Source organism: Penicillium angulare, assembly GCF_028827245.1.
Source record: "Penicillium angulare strain IBT 27051 chromosome Unknown utg000008l_segment0_segment0, whole genome shotgun sequence".
NCBI classification, from domain to species: domain Eukaryota; kingdom Fungi; phylum Ascomycota; class Eurotiomycetes; order Eurotiales; family Aspergillaceae; genus Penicillium; species Penicillium angulare.
Window position 1 is genome coordinate 334,811 of NW_026623167.1, and position 20,949 is coordinate 355,759.

At 48.2% G+C, this 20,949-nt stretch overlaps 9 protein-coding genes across 9 annotated transcripts; 4 read left to right on the forward strand and 5 right to left on the reverse strand.

The window, feature by feature from the left end:
- Nucleotides 1–763: 763 nt before the first annotated feature.
- Nucleotides 764–1,747, forward strand: N7478_010843 (Mic19 family protein; the record flags this gene model as incomplete). The annotated part of the gene is made up of 3 exons (XM_056927057.1): nucleotides 764–822; nucleotides 1,020–1,077; nucleotides 1,208–1,747. The coding sequence occupies 3 exons, from the start codon at nucleotides 764–766 to the stop codon at nucleotides 1,745–1,747; spliced, it is 657 nt and encodes a 218-aa protein (XP_056774105.1).
- A 371-nt stretch (nucleotides 1,748–2,118) lies between these two features.
- On the reverse strand, nucleotides 2,119–4,795 carry N7478_010844 (ribonuclease P/MRP protein subunit POP1; the record flags this gene model as incomplete). Its single annotated transcript, XM_056927058.1, has 2 exons — nucleotides 2,119–4,398; nucleotides 4,460–4,795. 2 exons carry the CDS (start codon nucleotides 4,793–4,795, stop codon nucleotides 2,119–2,121), a joined length of 2,616 nt encoding a protein of 871 aa, XP_056774106.1.
- A 609-nt stretch (nucleotides 4,796–5,404) lies between these two features.
- Nucleotides 5,405–7,574, reverse strand: N7478_010845 (putative MFS drug efflux pump; the record flags this gene model as incomplete). Its single annotated transcript, XM_056927059.1, has 8 exons — nucleotides 5,405–5,815; nucleotides 5,880–6,010; nucleotides 6,067–6,439; nucleotides 6,498–6,877; nucleotides 6,931–7,087; nucleotides 7,150–7,208; nucleotides 7,267–7,345; nucleotides 7,413–7,574. The coding sequence occupies 8 exons, from the start codon at nucleotides 7,572–7,574 to the stop codon at nucleotides 5,405–5,407; spliced, it is 1,752 nt and encodes a 583-aa protein (XP_056774107.1).
- Nucleotides 7,575–8,667: 1,093 nt separating this feature from the next.
- N7478_010846 (PaaI family thioesterase) lies at nucleotides 8,668–9,613 on the reverse strand (the record flags this gene model as incomplete). The annotated part of the gene is made up of 2 exons (XM_056927060.1): nucleotides 8,668–9,045; nucleotides 9,197–9,613. The coding sequence occupies 2 exons, from the start codon at nucleotides 9,611–9,613 to the stop codon at nucleotides 8,668–8,670; spliced, it is 795 nt and encodes a 264-aa protein (XP_056774108.1).
- A 330-nt stretch (nucleotides 9,614–9,943) lies between these two features.
- N7478_010847 (ubiquitin-specific protease UBP6) lies at nucleotides 9,944–11,804 on the reverse strand (the record flags this gene model as incomplete). The annotated part of the gene is made up of 3 exons (XM_056927061.1): nucleotides 9,944–10,005; nucleotides 10,071–11,732; nucleotides 11,789–11,804. The coding sequence occupies 3 exons, from the start codon at nucleotides 11,802–11,804 to the stop codon at nucleotides 9,944–9,946; spliced, it is 1,740 nt and encodes a 579-aa protein (XP_056774109.1).
- Nucleotides 11,805–12,184: 380 nt separating this feature from the next.
- Nucleotides 12,185–13,156, forward strand: N7478_010848 (actin-related protein 2/3 complex subunit 4 family protein; the record flags this gene model as incomplete). The annotated part of the gene is made up of 8 exons (XM_056927062.1): nucleotides 12,185–12,216; nucleotides 12,286–12,443; nucleotides 12,499–12,561; nucleotides 12,622–12,698; nucleotides 12,804–12,886; nucleotides 12,951–12,993; nucleotides 13,050–13,094; nucleotides 13,148–13,156. 8 exons carry the CDS (start codon nucleotides 12,185–12,187, stop codon nucleotides 13,154–13,156), a joined length of 510 nt encoding a protein of 169 aa, XP_056774110.1.
- Nucleotides 13,157–13,994: 838 nt separating this feature from the next.
- On the forward strand, nucleotides 13,995–15,375 carry N7478_010849 (uncharacterized protein; the record flags this gene model as incomplete). Its single annotated transcript, XM_056927063.1, has 3 exons — nucleotides 13,995–14,209; nucleotides 14,264–14,273; nucleotides 14,497–15,375. The coding sequence occupies 3 exons, from the start codon at nucleotides 13,995–13,997 to the stop codon at nucleotides 15,373–15,375; spliced, it is 1,104 nt and encodes a 367-aa protein (XP_056774111.1).
- An 822-nt stretch (nucleotides 15,376–16,197) lies between these two features.
- On the reverse strand, nucleotides 16,198–17,278 carry N7478_010850 (tRNA wybutosine-synthesizing 3 family protein; the record flags this gene model as incomplete). Its single annotated transcript, XM_056927064.1, has 2 exons — nucleotides 16,198–16,716; nucleotides 16,811–17,278. 2 exons carry the CDS (start codon nucleotides 17,276–17,278, stop codon nucleotides 16,198–16,200), a joined length of 987 nt encoding a protein of 328 aa, XP_056774112.1.
- Nucleotides 17,279–17,735: 457 nt separating this feature from the next.
- On the forward strand, nucleotides 17,736–20,641 carry N7478_010851 (DUF2461 domain-containing protein; the record flags this gene model as incomplete). The annotated part of the gene is made up of 7 exons (XM_056927065.1): nucleotides 17,736–18,336; nucleotides 18,475–18,590; nucleotides 18,858–18,877; nucleotides 18,931–19,001; nucleotides 19,106–19,308; nucleotides 20,205–20,345; nucleotides 20,603–20,641. 7 exons carry the CDS (start codon nucleotides 17,736–17,738, stop codon nucleotides 20,639–20,641), a joined length of 1,191 nt encoding a protein of 396 aa, XP_056774113.1.
- Nucleotides 20,642–20,949: the final 308 nt, after the last annotated feature.

Below are 20,949 nucleotides of genomic sequence, written 5' to 3' on the forward strand. Positions count from 1 at the left end.
GAGACTGTCCCTGCACAGCGTCGTATGCAGGTGCACGGGCTAGGTAACCCGAATCATGCCGAATAGCTTACTTGTTCAGCTATAGATGTACGAGTTATATAGTAAGGCTTTACTTCATACTACATACAGAAACTAGAGTTGAATGTAGAGTGGAACCCTACATATGGTCGGCATGGGTCGGCATCGTAATTCTCGGCTCCATTGCAGAAAATCGGATGGAGCCCGAGTGGACGGAATACCGAGATTGACGCACATTAAATGTTGTCTCAGTATGCCTACTTAGTTACAGGTTTCCAAGGTTGTATCAATTGCCTTGTTTTTAAGGTTCTGCAGACACCGTCCGGTCCGTCCCATGAATGTCATTGATCCTGCACACGCTTGAGTACCTGCATTGATCCTGGGTGGCCGCTATACCCTTGTACTGTAAACTCTGAATAGATACACTATAGGGCTTGAGAACAAAAAGTAGCACACCAATCAAAGGATAAGCAGAGTGTAAATTGGAGGACTTTATTTCATGTCATCGACTGTTAGTGCTTTGTGAAGCGAACTACTACGGAATAAAAGAATTTGTCTATATCTCAGGTTCTTCTCTTTGAGATTGCAGGAATCCAAGCCAAATAAACTAACTGGTCAACTGCACAGTCCGTCAATCCTGACTAATCTCACGTGACTCGAAGTATCGGAGCTTCGGGTGAACTGCATCTCTCACACCCGCCCTTCTCTGGATCCGATTAGATCGCAATCACGGCCATACACAATCATGGGTGCTGGTAGTTCTAAGCCCGAGGCTGCGGGTGGCTCCAAGCATGTCTTCGCCAGGTAAATCAATCCCGAAATCCGCACTACATCTTCCGAATCCCTAGCAGCAGGCAATCAAACTGGACGCACTCCGGTTAACCAGCCCGGTAAACGAATATCACCAATTCGCGCGCAATGGGGACTTTCATCGCTTAAACACAAGACGAAATATAGACAGGCGTATAAGGGATCCAAAACTAACATTAACATCGCAACAGCAACTCTCCCGTTCAATTCTCCTCGAACCTAGTTGAAGCCCTCCAGAACAACGGCGAGGTATGATATCAATCCCAATCCAATCCAATCCCACAGCAAAGAAATAGACCCGGATCCAATCCAGGTCTCAAAACAAAAACAAAAACAAACACAAGCTCAAAATCGAATGAATAAAGACTAACACACTCAGACCGACGCATCCCGCACCAAAGCAGTGGAACTCGAAATCCAAAACCGCGTCGCCCAGGAATTAAAACGCCTCCACGAGCGCGAACAACAAACCCTCGCCGAAATCGAGAAGCGCCTCGCCTCAGCAAAAGACACAGGCTCAATCCCCATCTCATCATCCACCGGCCCCATCGCAAAGTCCACCACCGGAGTCCCAATCGGCTCTTTGAACCTGGACGCACCCCGAATCCCATTCGCAGGCCGTGAGCACGATGCCCCCTCAATCGCTACCGCTGTCGAGACTCCCGCACAAGACGCAGCTCTGAAGCGCGATGTATCCTCTTCCTCGGTGAATAGTGAGATTGAGGCATTGCGGAGCCGACTTGATGGACGACGAAAGCTAGTTGAGCTTGATGACGAGGTTGCTAAGGCTCAGACGGAGGTGATTGGGTGTTTGAGACTTCATGATCGTCGGCCGTTGAATTGTTGGAAGGAGGTTGATGCTTTTAAGAAGGAGGTTGCTAAGATGGAGGCTGCTTTTGTTGATCGTATTGTGGGTTAGATGAGGTTAGGCTATAGGTTATCCTCTTCTTTCCTCGTGTCTGCTTCGATACGCTTTACTCCGATGATACCGCGGCTTTTGATGGGCCTGCATCCATAAAGATCTTGTTACTTGTTTTGGTCTAGCCGTGGCTGCTGTACTGTATGTATAGAATGTGCTTTTTGTTTGCTACGAAAATTGCATGGATTGAATTGATCCTTGAATGATGAGTTAGATACTGCAGTATTTTACGTAGTAAAGACCATTGCTAGCTAAGTACTGGGGTAATGGACTCGGAGGTTCTAGTAGATCTTGGGAGGCATTATTCATTTCATTGATAATGATACCTAGTTGTCCAAAGGCCATCGGTCAGTTGCAATATGTGATGAACATTAGACAAGTTCCCAGGTTCCCAACCGCCCAATTTTCTCTCCAGCAGTGCGAACAATGCACATTTTCCTTTCATGCTGCTTCACGTCTGGTATCAAAACCTTAGATAATACAATTGATCCAATTCCCGTTCCTTTACCCTCTGAAAGATTATAATTTCCTGAGGTAACGAAACCAATAAGATCCTCTTCGAAAGGAACTTCAAGCTTATCTGCTGCGTTGCTCTCGGATGCAGAGCCAGAGATAAGTGACTCGGCAAGCTGTCGCCTGGACTCTTCGGCAGTCAGCGCAGGAGTTCGTCCGTTCCCTTGTTTCCGACTAGGATCTTTATTCTTAGATGATGAGGACAGGTCAATCCATTTCTGCCGTAAAGACGGGTCAGTAGGAAGACGATAAATGCGGGCACTGGGCACAGGTGTCCCCCGACCCGAGAGTGTGAGGTGGATCGAAGCAAGTGCGCCAGGGCCTGGTGCTGATTTGAAGAAACGACTGAGGATGCGATCAGTGTTGTGATGGGTGTATCGGACGTTGTGCATATCGAGAGGCAGAGGGACAGAGTTAACAGTGGCGTTTTCTTTCTCTTTCTTGGCTGCATTTACATTGGAATCGACAGCGTCTTTTGATGGAACTTGAAGAAGTCTGTTCCAGTCAGGCGCCCATCCGTGACCGATTTCCCCCTTGGGATGACCATCACCCAAAGTGAGACTGTCGAACTCTACCCGGCGTCCCTTCGGTCTGCGTGCCCATTCGGTTCGAGTTTTCCTTGCTTCCTTCTGACTCCATTCCCACCCAGCCTGAGTTCCTGGGAAATCACCTGGAAACCAAGGTTCACCTGCCTCAAAGGCAAGCTGCTGCTGTTCCTTCAGACCACCAAATCGTGGGATCCCCCCGCTCGATAATGGGTAATACATCATCAGATACCAAACTGGAGCGACACATTTCCAAGGTAAAAGTACGGTCCATGATCCCGGGACACTACTTCGCTTTGCGAGACCATGTGGCCTGTTGGCAAGTATCATAACGGGAATTTGGGGGTCATTAGGTTGAGGAGCCGGAAGAGCACCAGGGCCCGCAAGGGTTCGACGGCGGTTGATAGCCTTCTGGCTTGGTAATTGACGAGAAGCAGCAAGTCGATTGTTGCGTTCAAAGAGAGGTGATGGTCCCTGAGTTTTATCGGGTGACCAATTGGCCAACAAGACGGCAAGATCATTCATATGAGATTCGTTATCGGGAACTCGGAGGGTTTGTAGAGGATATCGGAGGCGAGGATCGGAAATAGAGAAGGATAAAAGAGCATTTTGAGGAAGCGAAGAAGAATTTGATACACCCAACAAAGATGACCATGTACTCTCTGGGCTTTCTGGTCCCGAGTTGCTACCATCTGAGTTCAAAATGGGGCTCAGTGCTGCAAGGAGTGTTTCTACTGATCCCGGTCCAGTAATTTCGACGCTTCCAATGTCGAATCGCAGGTCTTCAACCATAACAGGATGGCTCTGACGCTTCGAAACCTCAAGCAGTTCCGTCCACAGCTGTAAGAACGCCGATGGATGAACACGGATCCAAAGCTTCCGTCGAGGCTGTTTTGCTGGCTTGCTCTGCTCCGCGCCAGTCATTTCCACATCTTCCGATTTACCCTGAACACACCACATCATAGTAATTGGCGCTATCGGCCTCTCAGGATGCTCTCTCTCATAAGTCCACGCGTAAAGTGACCGAGTACCAACCCTCCACTTTTTCCCCTTAGTACCCCATGCATCATCACCATCAACACGAACCGATCGCAAAACAGCTTCAATACAAGACTCAATTCCTTCAAGTTGTATAGTGGACATATAGCTCATATCCCACGCCACGGCACCTCGAGATCCACGAGCGCGGTGTGTAGGCCTGTAACTTTTCTCAGTAGGCGATATCGGAACCGCAAAACGCCAAATCGGATTCTTCGTAGTCGCCATATGTGCGCGCTTTGCATGAAACATATGAGTTGGCAACCAAGTCTTGCACCTTTGACGCTTGCTATACTTAGCCTGTGGCGGCGGCGGTCGAGAGAGCACGTTCTTCTTGATCTTAGGTATTCTCGGCGCAGTATTGAATGGGTGACTACCCTCGCTTTTCAACTTTGCACTTTCATCATTATCCAATTTACTTTTCCGGGCGGCCCGTCTCGCTTTCGATTTCGCATTCAGGTTCTGCAATCGTCTAGCAGTTTCGAGTCTAATGCGCATAATCTGCGTTGGCTTACGCCTCCGCGCCGTAACAGTCGGTGTGTTATCCTCGATCATCTATCACAGAACACACATTAGCACCATCCCACTTGTATCCCCTAGTCCTAGTCCAACATACCTCCCGCTTTGCTCTCGCCCTCAATCGCTTCGGAACCCGCTTCACATTGTGGCTAGCCGTTCGTCTTCGCAGGGAGCGTGGCACTTTCTGAAAGGCCCGAGAGGTAAGGGCATCTCTCGATTTCTGGATTCCCCTTTCTAACGCCTGGATTTCGAATGCTCGCGCGGCGGCATAAGCGGCGACATCTAGTTCACCTGTTGCTGAGAGGGCGGCTTCGTTGGATTGAACGGCGAGTGTGCGCGCGTCGAAGGCTTTTGCGCGCTTTCTGGCGCCTCCCGCAGAACCATTAGACCCAGGGGGACCGAAAGGCTTCCGTTTGGCAGGATTGGAGGCCATGGTGGTTGCTAATCGAGATTGCGGAGGTTAAGCACAAGTTGAAGATTAAAAAGTTGTCGGGCTTGGCGCGTCATTGATCGGCGGTTCCACATGTGTGGGCAGCTACTATCTAGTCCTGAGGTGCTAATTATTTCTCTGCCGTCCCTTTAAACTCACATTTGGCCGAGTGGTTTAGAGTATTCAAAGCTTTTGGGCCGAATTCAATGGGTCAAGACCCGTGTCATTGATATTTACTCCGTGTCAATGCTCTTCGGTCTGTGTCATTGCTACCTGGATATTGTTTATCACCCCATAATTCCCGCTGAGTTAAATCATGTATCACATAATTGTATCTCGAAGACAATGTCAAGAAGCACTATACAAGAGAATTCTAAATGGATTGAATGAAATACTAGCCCACTTCAAAATTTAGTCTAATTTTTGCAGCTTTGGGGCTTTTGTTACGATAATTAAAGATATTTCAAGTTGGTCACAGGGAGATATTGCGGTTTAAATATTTTCATTGCTAAATTTAATGTTCAGGCTGCTCATGAAAGGGTTTAAATATTATAAGTAGTTAACCTTCGGAACTAGTATATATGCGAAATACACATCACCACCTGGGCAATCTCACATCACGACAGCGACATGATCAGTCATATACTTAGAAATATCACCCAAGAAACAAGCCGAAATTATTGAGATCACTCCAAAAGCGATACTCACATAATATACGTACTTGTATGATTCAGAGAACGCGATCTGCCCAGCCTCAACTACCATCTCATATGCGGTCTCATTTCCCGCAATTCCAGGAATCAATTTAATCTCATCCAGCAATGAGGCGCCAGTAAGGCCGATAACGTCAGCGATGAGTGTTGTGTCGGTAATGCCGAGATCCATCTCCATGACACCGCCAATGTATTTTGTTGCTGCTGGAACGAACTTGGAGATGAAGACGTTGTAGTAGATGGTGTAGCCGACTCCTCCGCCAACGACTCGGATGGATAAAGTAAGAGCGGAAATGGTGGCGATGAGATCCTTTAGAAGTAGGTGGTTAGTAAGATCTGTTTTATACACTCGTGGTACTCATTCGGAAACTCACATCAGGACAAATGATTGTGGTGATGATTGAGGCGGGGACTACGATGCCCCCGATTCCCAGACCAGCCAGAGTCAATAGTCCCCACAATTGAGACATGTTGTCGATTCGTCCAATAGCCAATGAGCCACATCCTATGTAATGCTGTTAGTCTCTTGAAATATGCTAGTTATGGATTAAAAGAGCTCACCGGCTGTCATCAGAATGCTGCTACCAATAAGCAGTTCCTTGTTATGCCCTTTGAACACACTCAGCAGTACGAGAACAATACAAGCGCCAGCAAGGATCCCAAACGCAATAGGAAGACTGCGAACACCGACATCCACTGGATCGTGGCCGTAGACATTGAATGACTCAGTAGGCCAGAACATGAGAACGGAAAAGAAGTTACAGCCAGAGATACAAGTAATGACCAGAGTCAAACCCAATGTTCGAGGCTCTTGCTTCAACCGAGTAGGGAAGATGGGGTATTTAGCACCGTAGATTTCCCAGAATGCGAACGCGACGAGAAGGAAGAAACCGATGATCAGGGGCGCAAGGACATGTGCAGAGGTCCAGGGGTACTATACGATCATGAACATCAGCCACGAGAACAATAGACCATACATCAATAGTACATACCATGTATCCACCCCATTGCAAGCCAGCCAAGAAGACAATGAGTCCAGTGATGCTCAGGAATCCACCCATGAAATCAATCCGACCGATGATTTCCTTTCGGCTCAGTCCAGTAGAATTGACCCGAGGCGGAGGGTAATAGAACATGACAGTGATCAGTAGACCAAACGCATTCCATGCGCCGGCAAAGGCGCCGACATAACGCCAACTACTGTAGTATGAGATGAGCTGGGCCCAAAGCACCGACGGGCAGAAGGGAACAATAGTGAAGATGAGGACGGCAACATATGACCCGCGTTTGCGAGTTGGTGCCATTTCGGAGGTTGCAGCCAGTGCAGTCAGTTCGTTCACGCCAGCGCCGGCGCCAGCAATCGCCATACCAGCTGAAGAATATTCAGTCAGTCTCCCTTCAAGCTCATTGTTTTGATAAACTTACCGATGAAAATGTTCATAGTATGCGCTGTGCTGCAGACGATCATTCCGATGACAATGAAGCAGGCGCCGATAATGGCGACATAGCGACGACCGATCAGATCTGACAAGGATCCAACAAAGGGGCAGACACCGGCAAGACCGAGAAGATTTGCTAGAACCTAAGTCGCAAGAAAACCGGATTAGTGTATAATATGTGAAACTTCGGTCGTTGAATACGTACAAACCAAACCCATCGATCTGATCCTCCAATGTCTCCATAGATATAGGGAGGAATACCACCTAAAGTATCGTTAGAATTTACTAGTATGCTAAAAAACGATAAAATGGGCGACCATACCAAATAGATAAACGGGAATCTGACTTCCAGTCCATAGGAACGCCATGGCTGTAAAGCCCATGAATCGGCGAAAAGTCATCTAATATCCCGACATTGATATTAGATACACGGGTTCAAACGGACAGAGGTGACAAATGCGCTCGCACCGGAATATCTTTCTCAGATTGATTGAGGCCCGATTCAGCTGAGCCTGAATCAACCACCTCATGGTGACTGTGTTGAAAGTCATTGTCACTACTCTCCTGTGGCATAATGGCGTTCTTCTCATCAATCTGCAGCGGGCGCGCGCCCTCGATTGAGCCCGCCATGATGGGCAAAGGACCACGAATGAGACAAGACAAGTCGAAAAGGATCAATTATAGATTGTGTATAATTAATATGGGGAATAGATAAAGAAATGATAGTCCTGTTATAGACTGGAAGAACTTGAAGGCAATTCGGAATCGCACCAAGCCGGCAGGTAAGGGATTCGCAATAGATGTAATAAGGCGGGGGATGCATGAAGAGTATATACACGTTTGCCTCGCAAGGGTTACATGAGCCGACAAGCCTTATCTTCCCGTCCAACAAGCTGCCAGGATCCTTTGCTTCGGTCGCCCCGTCCCTGGCCCCGGCCATAGTATGAATGGCTTGCAGGTCGCCAATCAGCAGGTATGGTGGCGAGAGCGGGAAAAGTAATCCATCAGACAAATAATAGAGTTTCAGGTTTTGAGTGCTTGGTAGCGATAGCCGGGAGAACAGAACAGAAATCCAGAAAATACCGAGGCTGCCACGTACTCAAAGGGAGGTGAGAGGTGTCTTTTCCTCGTCGCGGGTTAGATAAATGCGGGGGAAACGTGGAGAATGTGGGGACTAGGGGATGTCGAGGGTGTCATGCACATGAGTCTCGATCACCCAATCCCGGGTCAATGTCTACAATGGGTTCAGCCCCGAAACGCTCTTATTCGATACAGGTCATCACAGAAAGTTCCCCGAGGGGTCAATGCCTAAACTTCTGGTGCAGAATCTGAAAGGTCTGTGCACATTAGTTGCCGATGAAGCTCTTAACAAAGTAAATGATTGACAGCCGAGCTGCATAGTCTATGTCATAGTGAATATAGTATATGTACATGGAAAGCGAATGAAATGATGAAAAGGCGGGCATATACAAGAGCCCCACGGATGATCTGATGTGTCATCTCTATACATTAATAAATGGCGGGGAAATCCGAAGGGTTGGTGCTCAGGTGGGTTTCGACAACCAGAAGAAAAAGAAACGAGCTTCATTAAGCCTGTCACGTTCACGCAAAACGGTCGCTTCCGTTGAATTATCGTTCTCTATCAGAATTTGAACCAGCCACCAAACAAAGTTTCATGATTGACCTTGCTGCGTATTATACAAAGTGCATGAATCCATGCAGTTTAGAACTTGTCGCCCATCCTGGCAAGTTGAAACTTCTTTGGAACCACGAAAAGGCCCGAAGCCTCGACACAAAGTTGTCCGGCCTGGTCACGGATTTGACAAGAGACATGACCCTTGACGTCAGTGCTCCGTTCTGGATCCAACTGTGTATGGAAGGTGTAAAAGTTGCCCGAGTAAACTGGGGCTCGGTAGTTGACGTTGAGGTTCGCGGTCACTCCAGTACGCGCTGGGAAGTGTCTGAGAGCTGCTCGTCCCATGTTTTCATCGATAATAGTTCCCAAAGCACCACCATGGACCATGGTTGGCCATCCCTCCAGTGCAGAGCCGAAGTAAACGACACTAACCATCTTCTTCTCAGCATCATTTGAAAAAACTCTCTATTGCAGACAACGTAAAAAGCAAAAGTTAGAGATATAAAACTTAAAGTTTGGTAGCCAAGGGCTTTGGACAATCATTTGCCAAGCTGGGGCATCAGCTGTCCATGCGCCGCGCTAGCTAAGCATGCAGGAACGAGACTCATAAACATACCTGCAATGCAATACCCCTACTCCCAGCCAAAGGACCCGAGGTCAATCTGTGGCGTTTACTTTCCTCCGAGAAGTCCTGATAGACACCGGCTTCCACATAATCAGGGTTCTGGCGGAGTTCTTGCACAATAGGGAGACCGAGCTCGTAGACGCGTTGAATCTCCTCCAATGCCTTTTTATCTTCCTGGGACCCTTGTAATGGAGGCGCAGATACCATACGATCCACCCTTGAGCCAGCCGCTACGCCCAATGATCCAAAGATGCCCGCGTAGACCAACCGCCGTATCCATGGCGATGATTTCCCGGAGGGCTCGTGAGGTGTGGCAGTAGAGGAATTTCGAATAAGGAATTTCGAGGGGCTTGGGAGCCTTGTAGTAGGCGCGCGAAGGCGAAGGTGTAATAATTGGCGAGAATTCATGATGATCACAATGCCTAGCTCAATTGGAAAGGGAAGCTCCTTACGTTCCGCGCCGCAGGCCTCGGGATCAACGGTTATCACCACGTGATAATCTTCAGATAACAGTGTTGTATAGATCCAAGAGGGTGCCAATTTAGCGGTTCTCCAACTCTTACTTCCTATATTGTCTATATACCTTGTTCATAATTTCTTAAAAGAACTCTAAATGGGGGGAAGTAAATTTAATAAGGATCACATTCATTGTCACCATAAACGTCCACTCGTGGTTATCGTTTCTATCCATCTAGACATATCTTTTGGCCATATGGACAAGGGCTTTGAATAGTCCAATCATTCCAATGTAGGCAGATCAATTGCGCGATAGAGGAGAATAAGCGCCGAATGAGTCTCGCCTAAATGAATATATTAGTTAAATTGTCGGAAATGTGTTGATATATGTTATCAATGAGGCACTTACCACCACCAGAAAGGGTCTCGATCTTCTCAGCCTCAACCTCTGTAACTTTATCATCATTGAACCACCACCACTTGCCATCATCTTCACCATCCCGGCGCTTGCTTCCAGGCTGGGCATCACTGGCCTTGCGGGCTTGCTTCTTGACATACGCAGTGTAATGGCCACTGTCGGCACTGGCACCCTGGTGGGTAATCACACCACGAAGCTCGTACAGACCGGACTGGTTGGTTCCACCATCTGCGGAACCGTTCTGCTTAATGAGCTCCTGAAGCTCTTGTTTAGCAGCTTTGATCGAGGCGGTCTTTTCCTCTTCATGCTGAGCATCGGTCTTGAAAGTCTCCTCCATCTCAGCATCACCGTCCTTGTCCTTCTTCTTATCTTTGCTCTCTTTACTTTCGCTTGCAGCCGATTTCTTCTGCATTGGCTCCAAGTTTTCGCTATCCGCGGTTTCGTCCTTTTCCTGTCTCTCTGCCCGCTCGAGGGCTATTCTCTGGCGCTTCTGGGAGCGTTCGACATCAACCTCGTCTTTGCGAATCTCTCGGACCTTGTCGCGAACCGGAACTAGCTTCTCGCGAAGAGCATCGGTACAGAATTCCACAACATCAAGTTCAGCGGGGAAGGTAACCTTGCGCATGATCTTTGCCTTCTTCTGAGTCTCACGCTTCCAGAAAAATCGAACAAAGTGAACAGTCAAGTACTGGGGCAGACGAGCAATGCGCGAACGCTTAGTGTACAGTGCATTGCGGTCCAATGTAGGAGATTGCTTTTCAATTTGTTCTTCCAAGCCGGCCATAATGCCATCTTGGAGATGGTTGGTTTCTTTACCAATGTGGCAATCCAACTTAAAGAACACATCGGAGCTCTTGTTGGGCTCTTCACCAACGGTCTTGGCCGCAGGATCATCGCACTCAGTGACCGAATCAAACTGGCCTGCAAGGTACTTATCAACAAAGGAGGCGGACTCGGATCCGTTCCCGATAGTCAATTTGACACGAAGTTGGTTGAGAATCTGAGACCAAGCCTCTTCGGCGTCCTGTTGCGCGTATCCGTGACCGTTACGATCCTGTTGAGCAAATTGGGGGAAGACTGTTCGGAGTGCATTAAGGAACATGAAGGGTGGGACGCCTTCCTGAGTCTCGGACATTTCCTTGAAAAGATCTCGAAGTGCCGCCGCAAGATCCTTCGAGCTATCCAAGCCCCCCAGGCCAAAGCTAGAGAGGTTTGACAAGCCGGACTGACCAGCTTGACTGCTTGGCTGATACTTGAGAAGCTCCGCTTGTAGCTCCGGAACACCACGAAGTGTTTGGAGCGTAGAGTTCAAGTAGCAGGTATTTCCCAGGTTCTGTAGACCAGCAGGAGTGGCTCCCTCTTGTTGTGCAACCTCGGCTGCTGTCATATCCTCCAAAAACTTCAGTTCTTCCTTGGGCTTAGCAAGGACGTTCTGACCTCCAGAGGGCGTGCCCATCATCATGAATGTCTGACCGGGCTTGGCCTTGAGGGAGGACAAGGGGGTATCATCTTTGAGTTGTCCACCTTTCACGAGAACCTTTTGTCGATCCGGCTCGACACCAGTCAAGGAGAATAGCTGGTACTTCAATGTTTCGCCGGTGGAGGTCGTATCGAGCTCGACTTCGTGGCGCTTGCTGCCGTGCTTAATGATAACTAGATATTTGTCAGCGGATCGGGCGGGCTCAAAATCGGTAAAATGTACAACGTACTAGGTATGGTTGCCATTGTGACGAACCGAAGAAACTGATAAACTTCTGAGAAGGGATTAAAGAGAAGAGTTGGGGCGTAAACAGCTTCGAATGATGGAACGAAGGGCGTGGGGCCTTTGACCTTGCAAACACATCAAACAACCGTGGACCACTGTCATCATCACCGCCCCCCCGGTAGAGCGGGACGCCAACTCGCCCTCTGCCTAACGCTTCCCCACGATCTGCGAGCTCTCCTATCACCTTTCATCGGGGGTTCCAGCTATTAAGAAACGCTAATTTTGCGACCGAGCTTTTTGGATCGGCGAGGCGCTGAACTAGCAAAGAAATCCATATCCTGGGCGTCTAACAAACGGCGACAACAACTACACTCCCGGGCTCCCCCTCCCCTCCCGCATCATGTCTCAATCATTGCGCCCATACCTCCAATGGTTCGTCCTACCATTGAAAATATCCTGAACCTTTCCTCGAACAATGGACTGATTCTTAGATAAATATAGTGTCCGGTCATCATTGACTGCAGCTTTGGCAATCTCCAACTTTGCCTCCCAGACCTCTGAGCGCCACAATGTCCCCGAGATTGAAGCGCAGACCTCGCCCGAACTTATCCTGAACCCCTTGACCGTATCCCGCAATGCAGACGAGCGTGTCCTCATTGGTATGTCTGACCGAAAGTCGATTGGGTATATTGATTGCTAAGATATGGAATCCAGAACCCTCCGTAAACAGTGTCCGAGTATCAATCAGAATCAAGCAGGCAGACGAGATTGAGCACAGTATGTTTATCTCGATATTATGAGACTGTTTTTTACAAAGCTAAAACGAATCTCCGCCAGTCCTCGTTCACAAGTTCACCCGTTTCCTTCAACAACGTGCCGAGTCCTTCTTCATTCTTCGACGGAAGCCTATTAAGGTGCGTCTTACCCCGGACAGGGATACAAGCAAAAAAAGCGTTTGGTCGAAAGACTAGCTAGCTGTCGAATCGATCTCTCTGGGCCGTTAGCTAACATCTATCTAGGACTATGACATTTCCTTCCTGATTACCAATGTGCACGTTGAAGCTATGTTGAAGCACAAATTGGTGGACTTTATTATTCAATTGTACATCTATTGCCTACTTATACGCCTACGAGTTTTGAGCTAACCTTCTTGTTTCTACGCTTAGCATGGAGGAAGTCGACAAGGAGATTTCCGAGATGAAGCTGTTTGTGAGTGTTGATCTATGCCCTAACTCAATGTTTTGATGCTAACAAATCCCCTTCAGCTGAATGCGCGAGCCCGATTTGTGGCCGAATCTTTCTTGACTCCGGTAATTAACCATCATCCAACACAATATGGTCATCTTGCTAACATGCTCTCTAGTTCGATTAAATTATATGACTCTCAATTCTTCCTGGCGACGAATTCCAGATGATCCCGTGTCCCACTCTGTCTAGGTACCTTTGTACATCAACTTCAGGCGGACAATGAAATTACAATTTTCCCGTGACCAACCTGAATTCATGTGTCCCTTCATCGCAATTATTCACCATTGGAGCTGCAACACCGTATCATCGAACGGAAGGCTTATGCGTAGAAGGTTGGCATAACACAGAACTGACCCAGAGTCAAGCTATTCTTCGTCATCATAGGTTTAGCAAACGGGACAAGCCACCGGATAGTCCTTTTAACAATCACCTCAAGCTTTGCAACCTGTTACTTGTATAGTATAAGATCTTTAAATATATTTCGATTTCTACTAAATTATATGTCCTCAGATCACTTCCTTTTCATTCTAATGTACATCTCCCAGGTTCCATGCCGTTATATATGATATTACTCACACGCAGGGTATCTCAACTTGAATTATTAGAGCTCTTGCCTACCCTTTCAAGACCTCCCAGGTTCCGAGGTTGCCACTGACATTCAAGTCAAATTTTCTTCCTTCACTTTCAATCATTTCAAGCCCCAGCCAAGTCAACACCATGACTATGATATCTCTCACATCCATGCCCAGGTTGTCTATCCGCTGTATCGGGTCTACTACCAAGCCAGGTTCGTATGAAATTCTGTTTCCTTCCCTCCAAGCCCCGTTGCTTCCCGTTCAAGTTCTCCTTACCCTTCTCCTTCAAAGTCCAAGTTTCCTTCCCCCCCCCCCCAGCCAGGGCTTTCCTCGATCTATTTCTTCTTCCACGGCTACTCCAAGGCTTACTACCCTCACTTCATCAACATGTTTCCTTTTCCTCTAAAGCTCATGTCCCAAGATGAGCGCATCGATACTACTCAGCACAGCTTGGAGAACAGCAGCATCCAAGAACTCCTCAACACTCACCTACCAGTTACCATACTCCATGACGCCCACCACTCACAGATGTCCTTCGATAAGGACGACTATGTATTCCTGAAGCTGGGCGATGGCTACGATATCCCCGTCAATGCACGCCCGTCTGCCCCAACAACTTGGCAGCCACTACGCTAGACCCTTCAAGGTCAACTTAGGAACGACATGGTAAGTTGGCATACGAACTGGAGTTACCTTACGTGTGGCACAATCGTCTCTTCCACCCAGTAATCAGTATAGCACACCTCGAGCCAGCTCTAGTAGGCAATGACGCGCATATAGCAACTCCCCGCCCTAATTCTGTTCTTCGAATTACGGGTGTAAGTTAAGACCTTCAAACAGCTTGCAAATAACCCCATACTGGATTATAAGCTAACTACCTATCCTAAAGGCTCCGTACACCACAGAAATCCAGGAAGTGGACTCCCTCCTACCACGCCCTCTCATACTGGGAGATGAATTGCCCATTCATATAATGATGGAGCGGGCTACCGGAATAACTAAAGATACCTTTGTGGAATTCTCAGATCTGCGTGGAGCCGAGAACGCAGTCCGTCTCATGAACGAGCGCCCTCATCATCAATACCTTGGCGGTAGCCTTGTGCAAGTGCACAACAGTAGCCCTGACTCATGTCAAGCTCAGAATAAACTTCTACTACCAGATCTTTACCCCCTGCCACGGCAGGAAGAAATTATTCAGCTCGCTGCCGGCAAGCGTTACGTCTCTATAGTTGACGCCGCGAAATTCTTCTACCATTGGAGAGTACATTCAGACGACACCCAACTGCAGGCTGTGGTCTCTCACCGCGACCAGGAGTTAATAAACGTCGCTATTATGGGGAGTGCGGGTTCTGTCGCTTATGTTACCTACGTGCAGCGTCAAATGGACAACCTACTGCTCGTTTTCCGAGAATGGTGCCCCGCGTACTTCGATGATATAATCACAGTTGCCGACACCTTCGACGAGCATACCGCGCGCTTGCACAAAAATTTTGCTGCCTTCGAGAGCCGGAACATCACGCTAAGCCCTGAGAAGTCGCGCCTTTGCTTCCCATCCTTGGTCAAAAAAGCTTTTGAAAACATGGATAATAGCCGGGCGCTGCCCGAAGATCTTTATGTGCAGACCGCGGGCAGGCTTCCCGATGCATCAATTCACTTCCCAGACTTCAATCCACGAATGAAGATGTGCCTCATAAAGATGAGCAAGGACTTTCCACTCCTTCGGCATGTTCCAGAGGAATTGCTATCTTTTTCTCCTTCGAAACCCTAACCTGACTGCCACCATATGACCAAGTCGCCTGTGCCATCCCAAGAGGTCATTAAACCTGGCTTCACCTCTCCCCGACGCCCTCGTCTCCTCTCACTCACAGCACCCTGGTTACACCAATATCCATACCTTGAGGTCCATACCTTGAGGACCCGATCATCGAAGAGCATCTACATCAGAAGGGTTCTCCCCTCCCGATTCCAAAAACAACTCCGATCTTGGACCCACTCGAGGTGAGTCTTAAAGATCAGATCACACAGCACTACTTCAACACATTTAGAGCCTCTTCTTACAACTAGGCTAGCTCTTTGCCGGGTTGATTGCCAAGGGTGGGCCTCCTCCCGAGATGGAAACCGATGGACTTGAGAACATCTGGAACAATGACAGGGGGTCAGGGTCATGGGAACAGTTCTGGTTTGAATGGTCTGCTGGGGATATTAACCCTCGCTGGAAAATGAAAGACTGTATCGAATACGAAAAGAACCTGATGCGACGACGATTAATTGAATTGGGGCTTGAGCCGAGACCTATGATCCAGCATCGAGTGGCACGACTGCCGGGGACACCAAATAGCGCCGCGATTGATACCAGGAGATGCATAACAAACAGGTGTTTTGGGGGCTTGCATTTATTGCATTTGCGAACTATTTTCGATTTGCCGCTCTTCGTCTGGATTCTTGTTTCGACTTTCCCTTAGGTCACAATTGATGAGTCATCATTGAATTCTATCTATATTTCAATTTACATCCTAGTCCTCTTTTCGTTTCCAGCTTCATTCTCCAGCTCTGTACAGCATGTCTAAATAGACAGGTATAAACAACACGCTCATAAAGCCCTCTCCCCAAAAGCCCCAATCTCCAAGTCCTCGGGAACCTGAACCTGAACCTGTCCAGCAGGCCCCTTCGAATTCCTCTCCTCCATAGCCCTCTTCTTCGCCAATCCCTCCGCCTTCTTCCTTTCCCTCCTAACAACCGGATCCTCCCACCCATCAGGCTTCACCTTCCCCCTAACAGCATCTAACAGCCCAGCCCGGAACCTCTCTTTCCGCTCAGCATTAACTTCAAACCGCTCATTAGACATAGCAATAAGCATCTGCAGATATTCCTCCGAGACCAAACTACGAATAACAGGCTCATCGCCCCCTTCATCGTCATTGTCATCGCAGTACCCGATCACAGATTCAAGGGATAAACCGGAAGATCTAACGGCAACAATTGGACTAGGTCCTTCTTCGCCTTCTAGGCATCGAAGACTTTGAAGACCACTTTCGCGAAAGCCGGAGGTTGACGCAGCTGATAAAACGGGTTGAGCGTGATGTAATGATGCAGCCATTATATGTAGAATCTGTAAAGGTATTAGTTCACTCTTTCAAGTTCAAGCGCTATCTATTTCATCAAAGATTGATAGTTCAAACACAATTTGAACATAGTGGACATACCAAAGGTTCAAAATGAAATCGAACAAGCCTCAAAGCCTTCCCATTCGGCGGCCTCCCATCCCCAGGCGAAAGTCCAAACTTTTCATGCAATGGTAACGACGAAGCAGCAGAATTATCAGAGCTCACAAACGGATCATGAGAAACATAAAGCCAACGACCCGTTCCCTTCCCCCCACTCGGAACAAACTGTCTCGAGGCTGAGGCCGAATCTTGATCTAGACTCTCATCCCCCGTCGTCGTTGCCGTCTTCTTCCTCCCTTCTAAAAAGACACTGATCCTCCCCGCACAACTGCTAGTAGTAACAAGACCAGGCAAAGTATTGATATCCCGAATCAAATCGCGAATACCCTCATCTACCGATCCCTTCGGTGAAAGATCCGTATACTCTTCATCAGGAACCGATAATTCCTGCAGAATTTTGTTTTTTCGGGACTCGAAAATTGCCGGGATGGAGAGTGATATATTCATTTCGATCCTGATATTGATTCAGATCGTAGATCACTGATAGTAATAGTAATAGTAAATTGGCAGAATCAGAAAAAGTCAAGGTTTCGGCAAAGCAGAAAAAGGCGGAGAATCGAATCGTCGATTTCCCTTTCGGATTACACAGTAAGAGCATTGAACAGGCGGAACAACAGAAAAAAAAAGCCGGTTTATTAATAAAAAAGGTATTCCCCCTTGGTTTAAGATTGGATTTCTTCTATTTTAAATCCTTAAATTCCTTTCTTTCCTCCGCATCTACTCTACTTCTCAGTTTTTCCCACTCATCCATCCCATTCCTGCCACGGTCACGGTTCCTGTGTTCCAAGCTCTAATTCCACCAGTGAAAATAAACATTGAATTCATCACATTGGAGATTGGAGTATCTACGTACCTACAAAATACAATCTACAAAACCAGAAAAAAAAACGTAAGGAACTACGACATGGCTAGACGATCTCAAGCTGGAGCTGGAGCTGAAGCTGCAGCCGGGGCCACAGCGCCTAAGCGGCGGGCCTCAGCACGGCTCTCCGCCTCACAGGGCGAGATCAAAAGAGTGAAATCCAACAACGCATTATCTGTGAAATCGACCAGCAAGAAAAGCAAGTATTTCGAGCCCACGAGTTCCGACGAGGAAGAAGGTGACGAAGAAGACGAGTCCGATTCAGGCTCAGCGTACGAGGAGAAAGAGGAAGTTGAATCGGAAGGCTCCCCAGACCCGGAGAGCGGGCTAGAAGAACTTGAAGACTCCGGCGTTGAAAGCGACGAAGCGCAGACGTCTTCGAAGTCAAAATCGGGAAAAACCAAACAGGTCAAATCGCGAGGAAGCGCGGGGTCATCATCTATCGACACCAAGGCGCTGAAAGATAAGGAGTTATGGCGTGAAGGAGTCCGTACAGGCCTAGGACCTGGGAAGGAGGTATTCGTCCCCAAACCCAAGGCGCGGGAAGCCGGGAACGTCCCTTATCAAGATGAGAAGCTGCATCCCAACACGAAGCTGTTTCTCCTGGATCTGAAGGAGAATAATGACCGGCAGTGGTTGAAAGGTGAGTACACTTGTAACCCCTCTTATCATTCATTTTCATGTTCCGGTCGCCCCTTTCTCCTCTCCCCTTCTCCACATAGGCGTCAGCAGGGTCTTGTCGCGGCTAACAGTTCGCTAACTGGTATTTTCTTTCGCGTAGCGCATGACCCGGACTTCCGCGCGGCAAAGAAGGACTTTGAGACGTTTGTTGAGACGTTGAGTGAGAAGATCTCCGAAGCGGATGGGACTATTCCTGAGCTTCCAACGAAAGACCTGGTATGTATTGAATCTAATGTTCTTGTTTTTCGACTTGGAAGTTTTCTTTGTCTTTCTTCTCCCGTTGGGCCAATATTAATGGTATATTGACCAGGTTTTTCGCATTCATCGCGATGTCCGGTTTAGCAAGAATCCTCTTCCATACAAGGTATGTAAAAGTCCCCGGTCATTGTCACTGTCATAGGCCACGACGTGCACTAGTCCGGTGGATCCGATGAGATGGCTGTGTTACCGTGATGGTTTAATGCTGATCTGAGCAACGAATAGATTCATTTCTCTGCTGCATGGTAAGTTTTCACCACGGCTGACAGGGGTGACCGTCCACTCATAATGAACATAGGTCCCGCACTGGCAAGAAGGGTCCATATGCAGCGTACTATGTCCACTTCCAGCCTGGCTCGAGTTTTGTCGGTATGTCCAAACACTTATCCAATGACCCAGTTATTTCTATTCTTCTCCTGCTCTCTTATTCTGCCCTGGCGTGTTGCGACCATTTCGCTCACCGCGGATGATAGGTTGTGGTCTTTGGAACCCCGAGTCCGATGCACTTGCATCTCTGCGAGAGGACATCGACGAGAACGCGCACCAGTGGAAGGAGGTACTTCGAGCGCCGGAGATGCGCCGCGAATTCATGAACGACGTTCGCGATGATGAGGATGCTGTCGTGAAAGCATTCTGCCAGCATAACAAGGAATCTGCCCTCAAGACTAAACCCAAGGTATGTATCGTATGAATTCCCTTCATGTTGTGATCTGTTGGAACACGACTATGCCCATATCGATGTCCGTGTCCATGCCCTCAACCCTTCGTTATTCCATTTCATCTCATTCCTCTATCTTTTTTCTCCAACCCTTCCTGCCACTGAGGCTGGAGGCCCAATCGGTCGTTATACTCGATGAAGGGAGCCACTGGACTGGCTGAGAGGGTTGGACGCGTCCGCGATCGAGAACCAAGTCCATCGGCCGATCCGATCTAGCCAGCAATGGATATAATCTCCATCATTATCGTGGTCATCATCATCAGCATTTAGAAACCAGGCAGAGACATTTCAGTCTTCTAGCCATGGATCTTCGCATCAATGACCAGATGAGTGTGTACGAATGCGAATGGATAGTGGGTTTACCGGCGCGGTCCTCTCGGGTCGAGTTATCCATGGAACGAATACGGCCCCAGAGCCAATTCCCTTTTACCAGTCCGGTCGTCATGAGAAGCGGATGATCATGATGGCTTCAGAGTCCAGTGGTGGCGGAAAACAAGACCGCGTCAGACCGTGCACGGGTATCTGCGGGAGGACCGAGGACGGTAACAGTGGAAGACAGCACCATGGACGAGGAGGCAGTGAACTTTACGGGACAGAACCAGAAAAGAGCAGGGGAAAAATAGAAAGGAGTATTTTTATTATTATTTGTTCAATGTTAGACTGGTTAGACTGGAGTGATGTTCTGATTATTGGTGAATTCTCTTCTCACGCCGTCTCATCTGGTTCCATGGTTCAGACCGCGCCAGGCTCCACGCAAAAAGGGAAAGGAGAGACATCGCCCACACTACACATTCAGACACACAAAGAGACACAAAGAAGATACTGAGTGAAAAGAAGATACTAATATCTAATAGGGCTACGACGCAGACAACAAGAACATCGAATTACTCCGATTACGCAGCTTCACGATCGGACGCTCCATCCCAGACGCTCACTTCATGGCAGCGGATGCACAGGAACGGATCGTCACCCTGATCGGGATCATGGAGCCATTGGTAAGTCTCCCTTATTCCCTTCCCTCTGATCTATCGTGTTCACGGTCATCACGGAGGAGATACCCCCTTTACCCCCGCGCCGATTTTGCCCCCTCTTGACTAGCCCGGTTTCCCTTCTGAGCTAGCCACTTAGACCCAACTGTCCCCTTTCCGGTGCAGGTCGAATCAGCGCCACGGAGGGAACAGAGCTGCTTGTTTCTCTGGTTATCGATTCCCGACACTTACAGTTTTGTTGACCGCTTCTCTTTTCTTAATAGGTGACGTATCTCAACAGTGTTGTGATGCCCGATCAATAAGTACCAACACAAACATAAGCATGATGCTCCATCAACCGACATCCACTCCACAGTGGGAGGGGAAGAGGGGCAAAGTAGCGCAGCACCACGGCACAGCAGTGACAGCACATTCTAGAAGAACCAGGAGAACAACAATTTACAATTATGAATCCCATCTACCCCTCCAAGTCCTGCCATGTAATATTCCATCCCCACAAGAATCATAATCATAATCATAATCGGGGAATTCAACTAGCCGCAGCTGCACATGCATAGATCAACTAAAGCTACCGCTACCAATAAGCAAATATACATACTAGTCCTGCAGT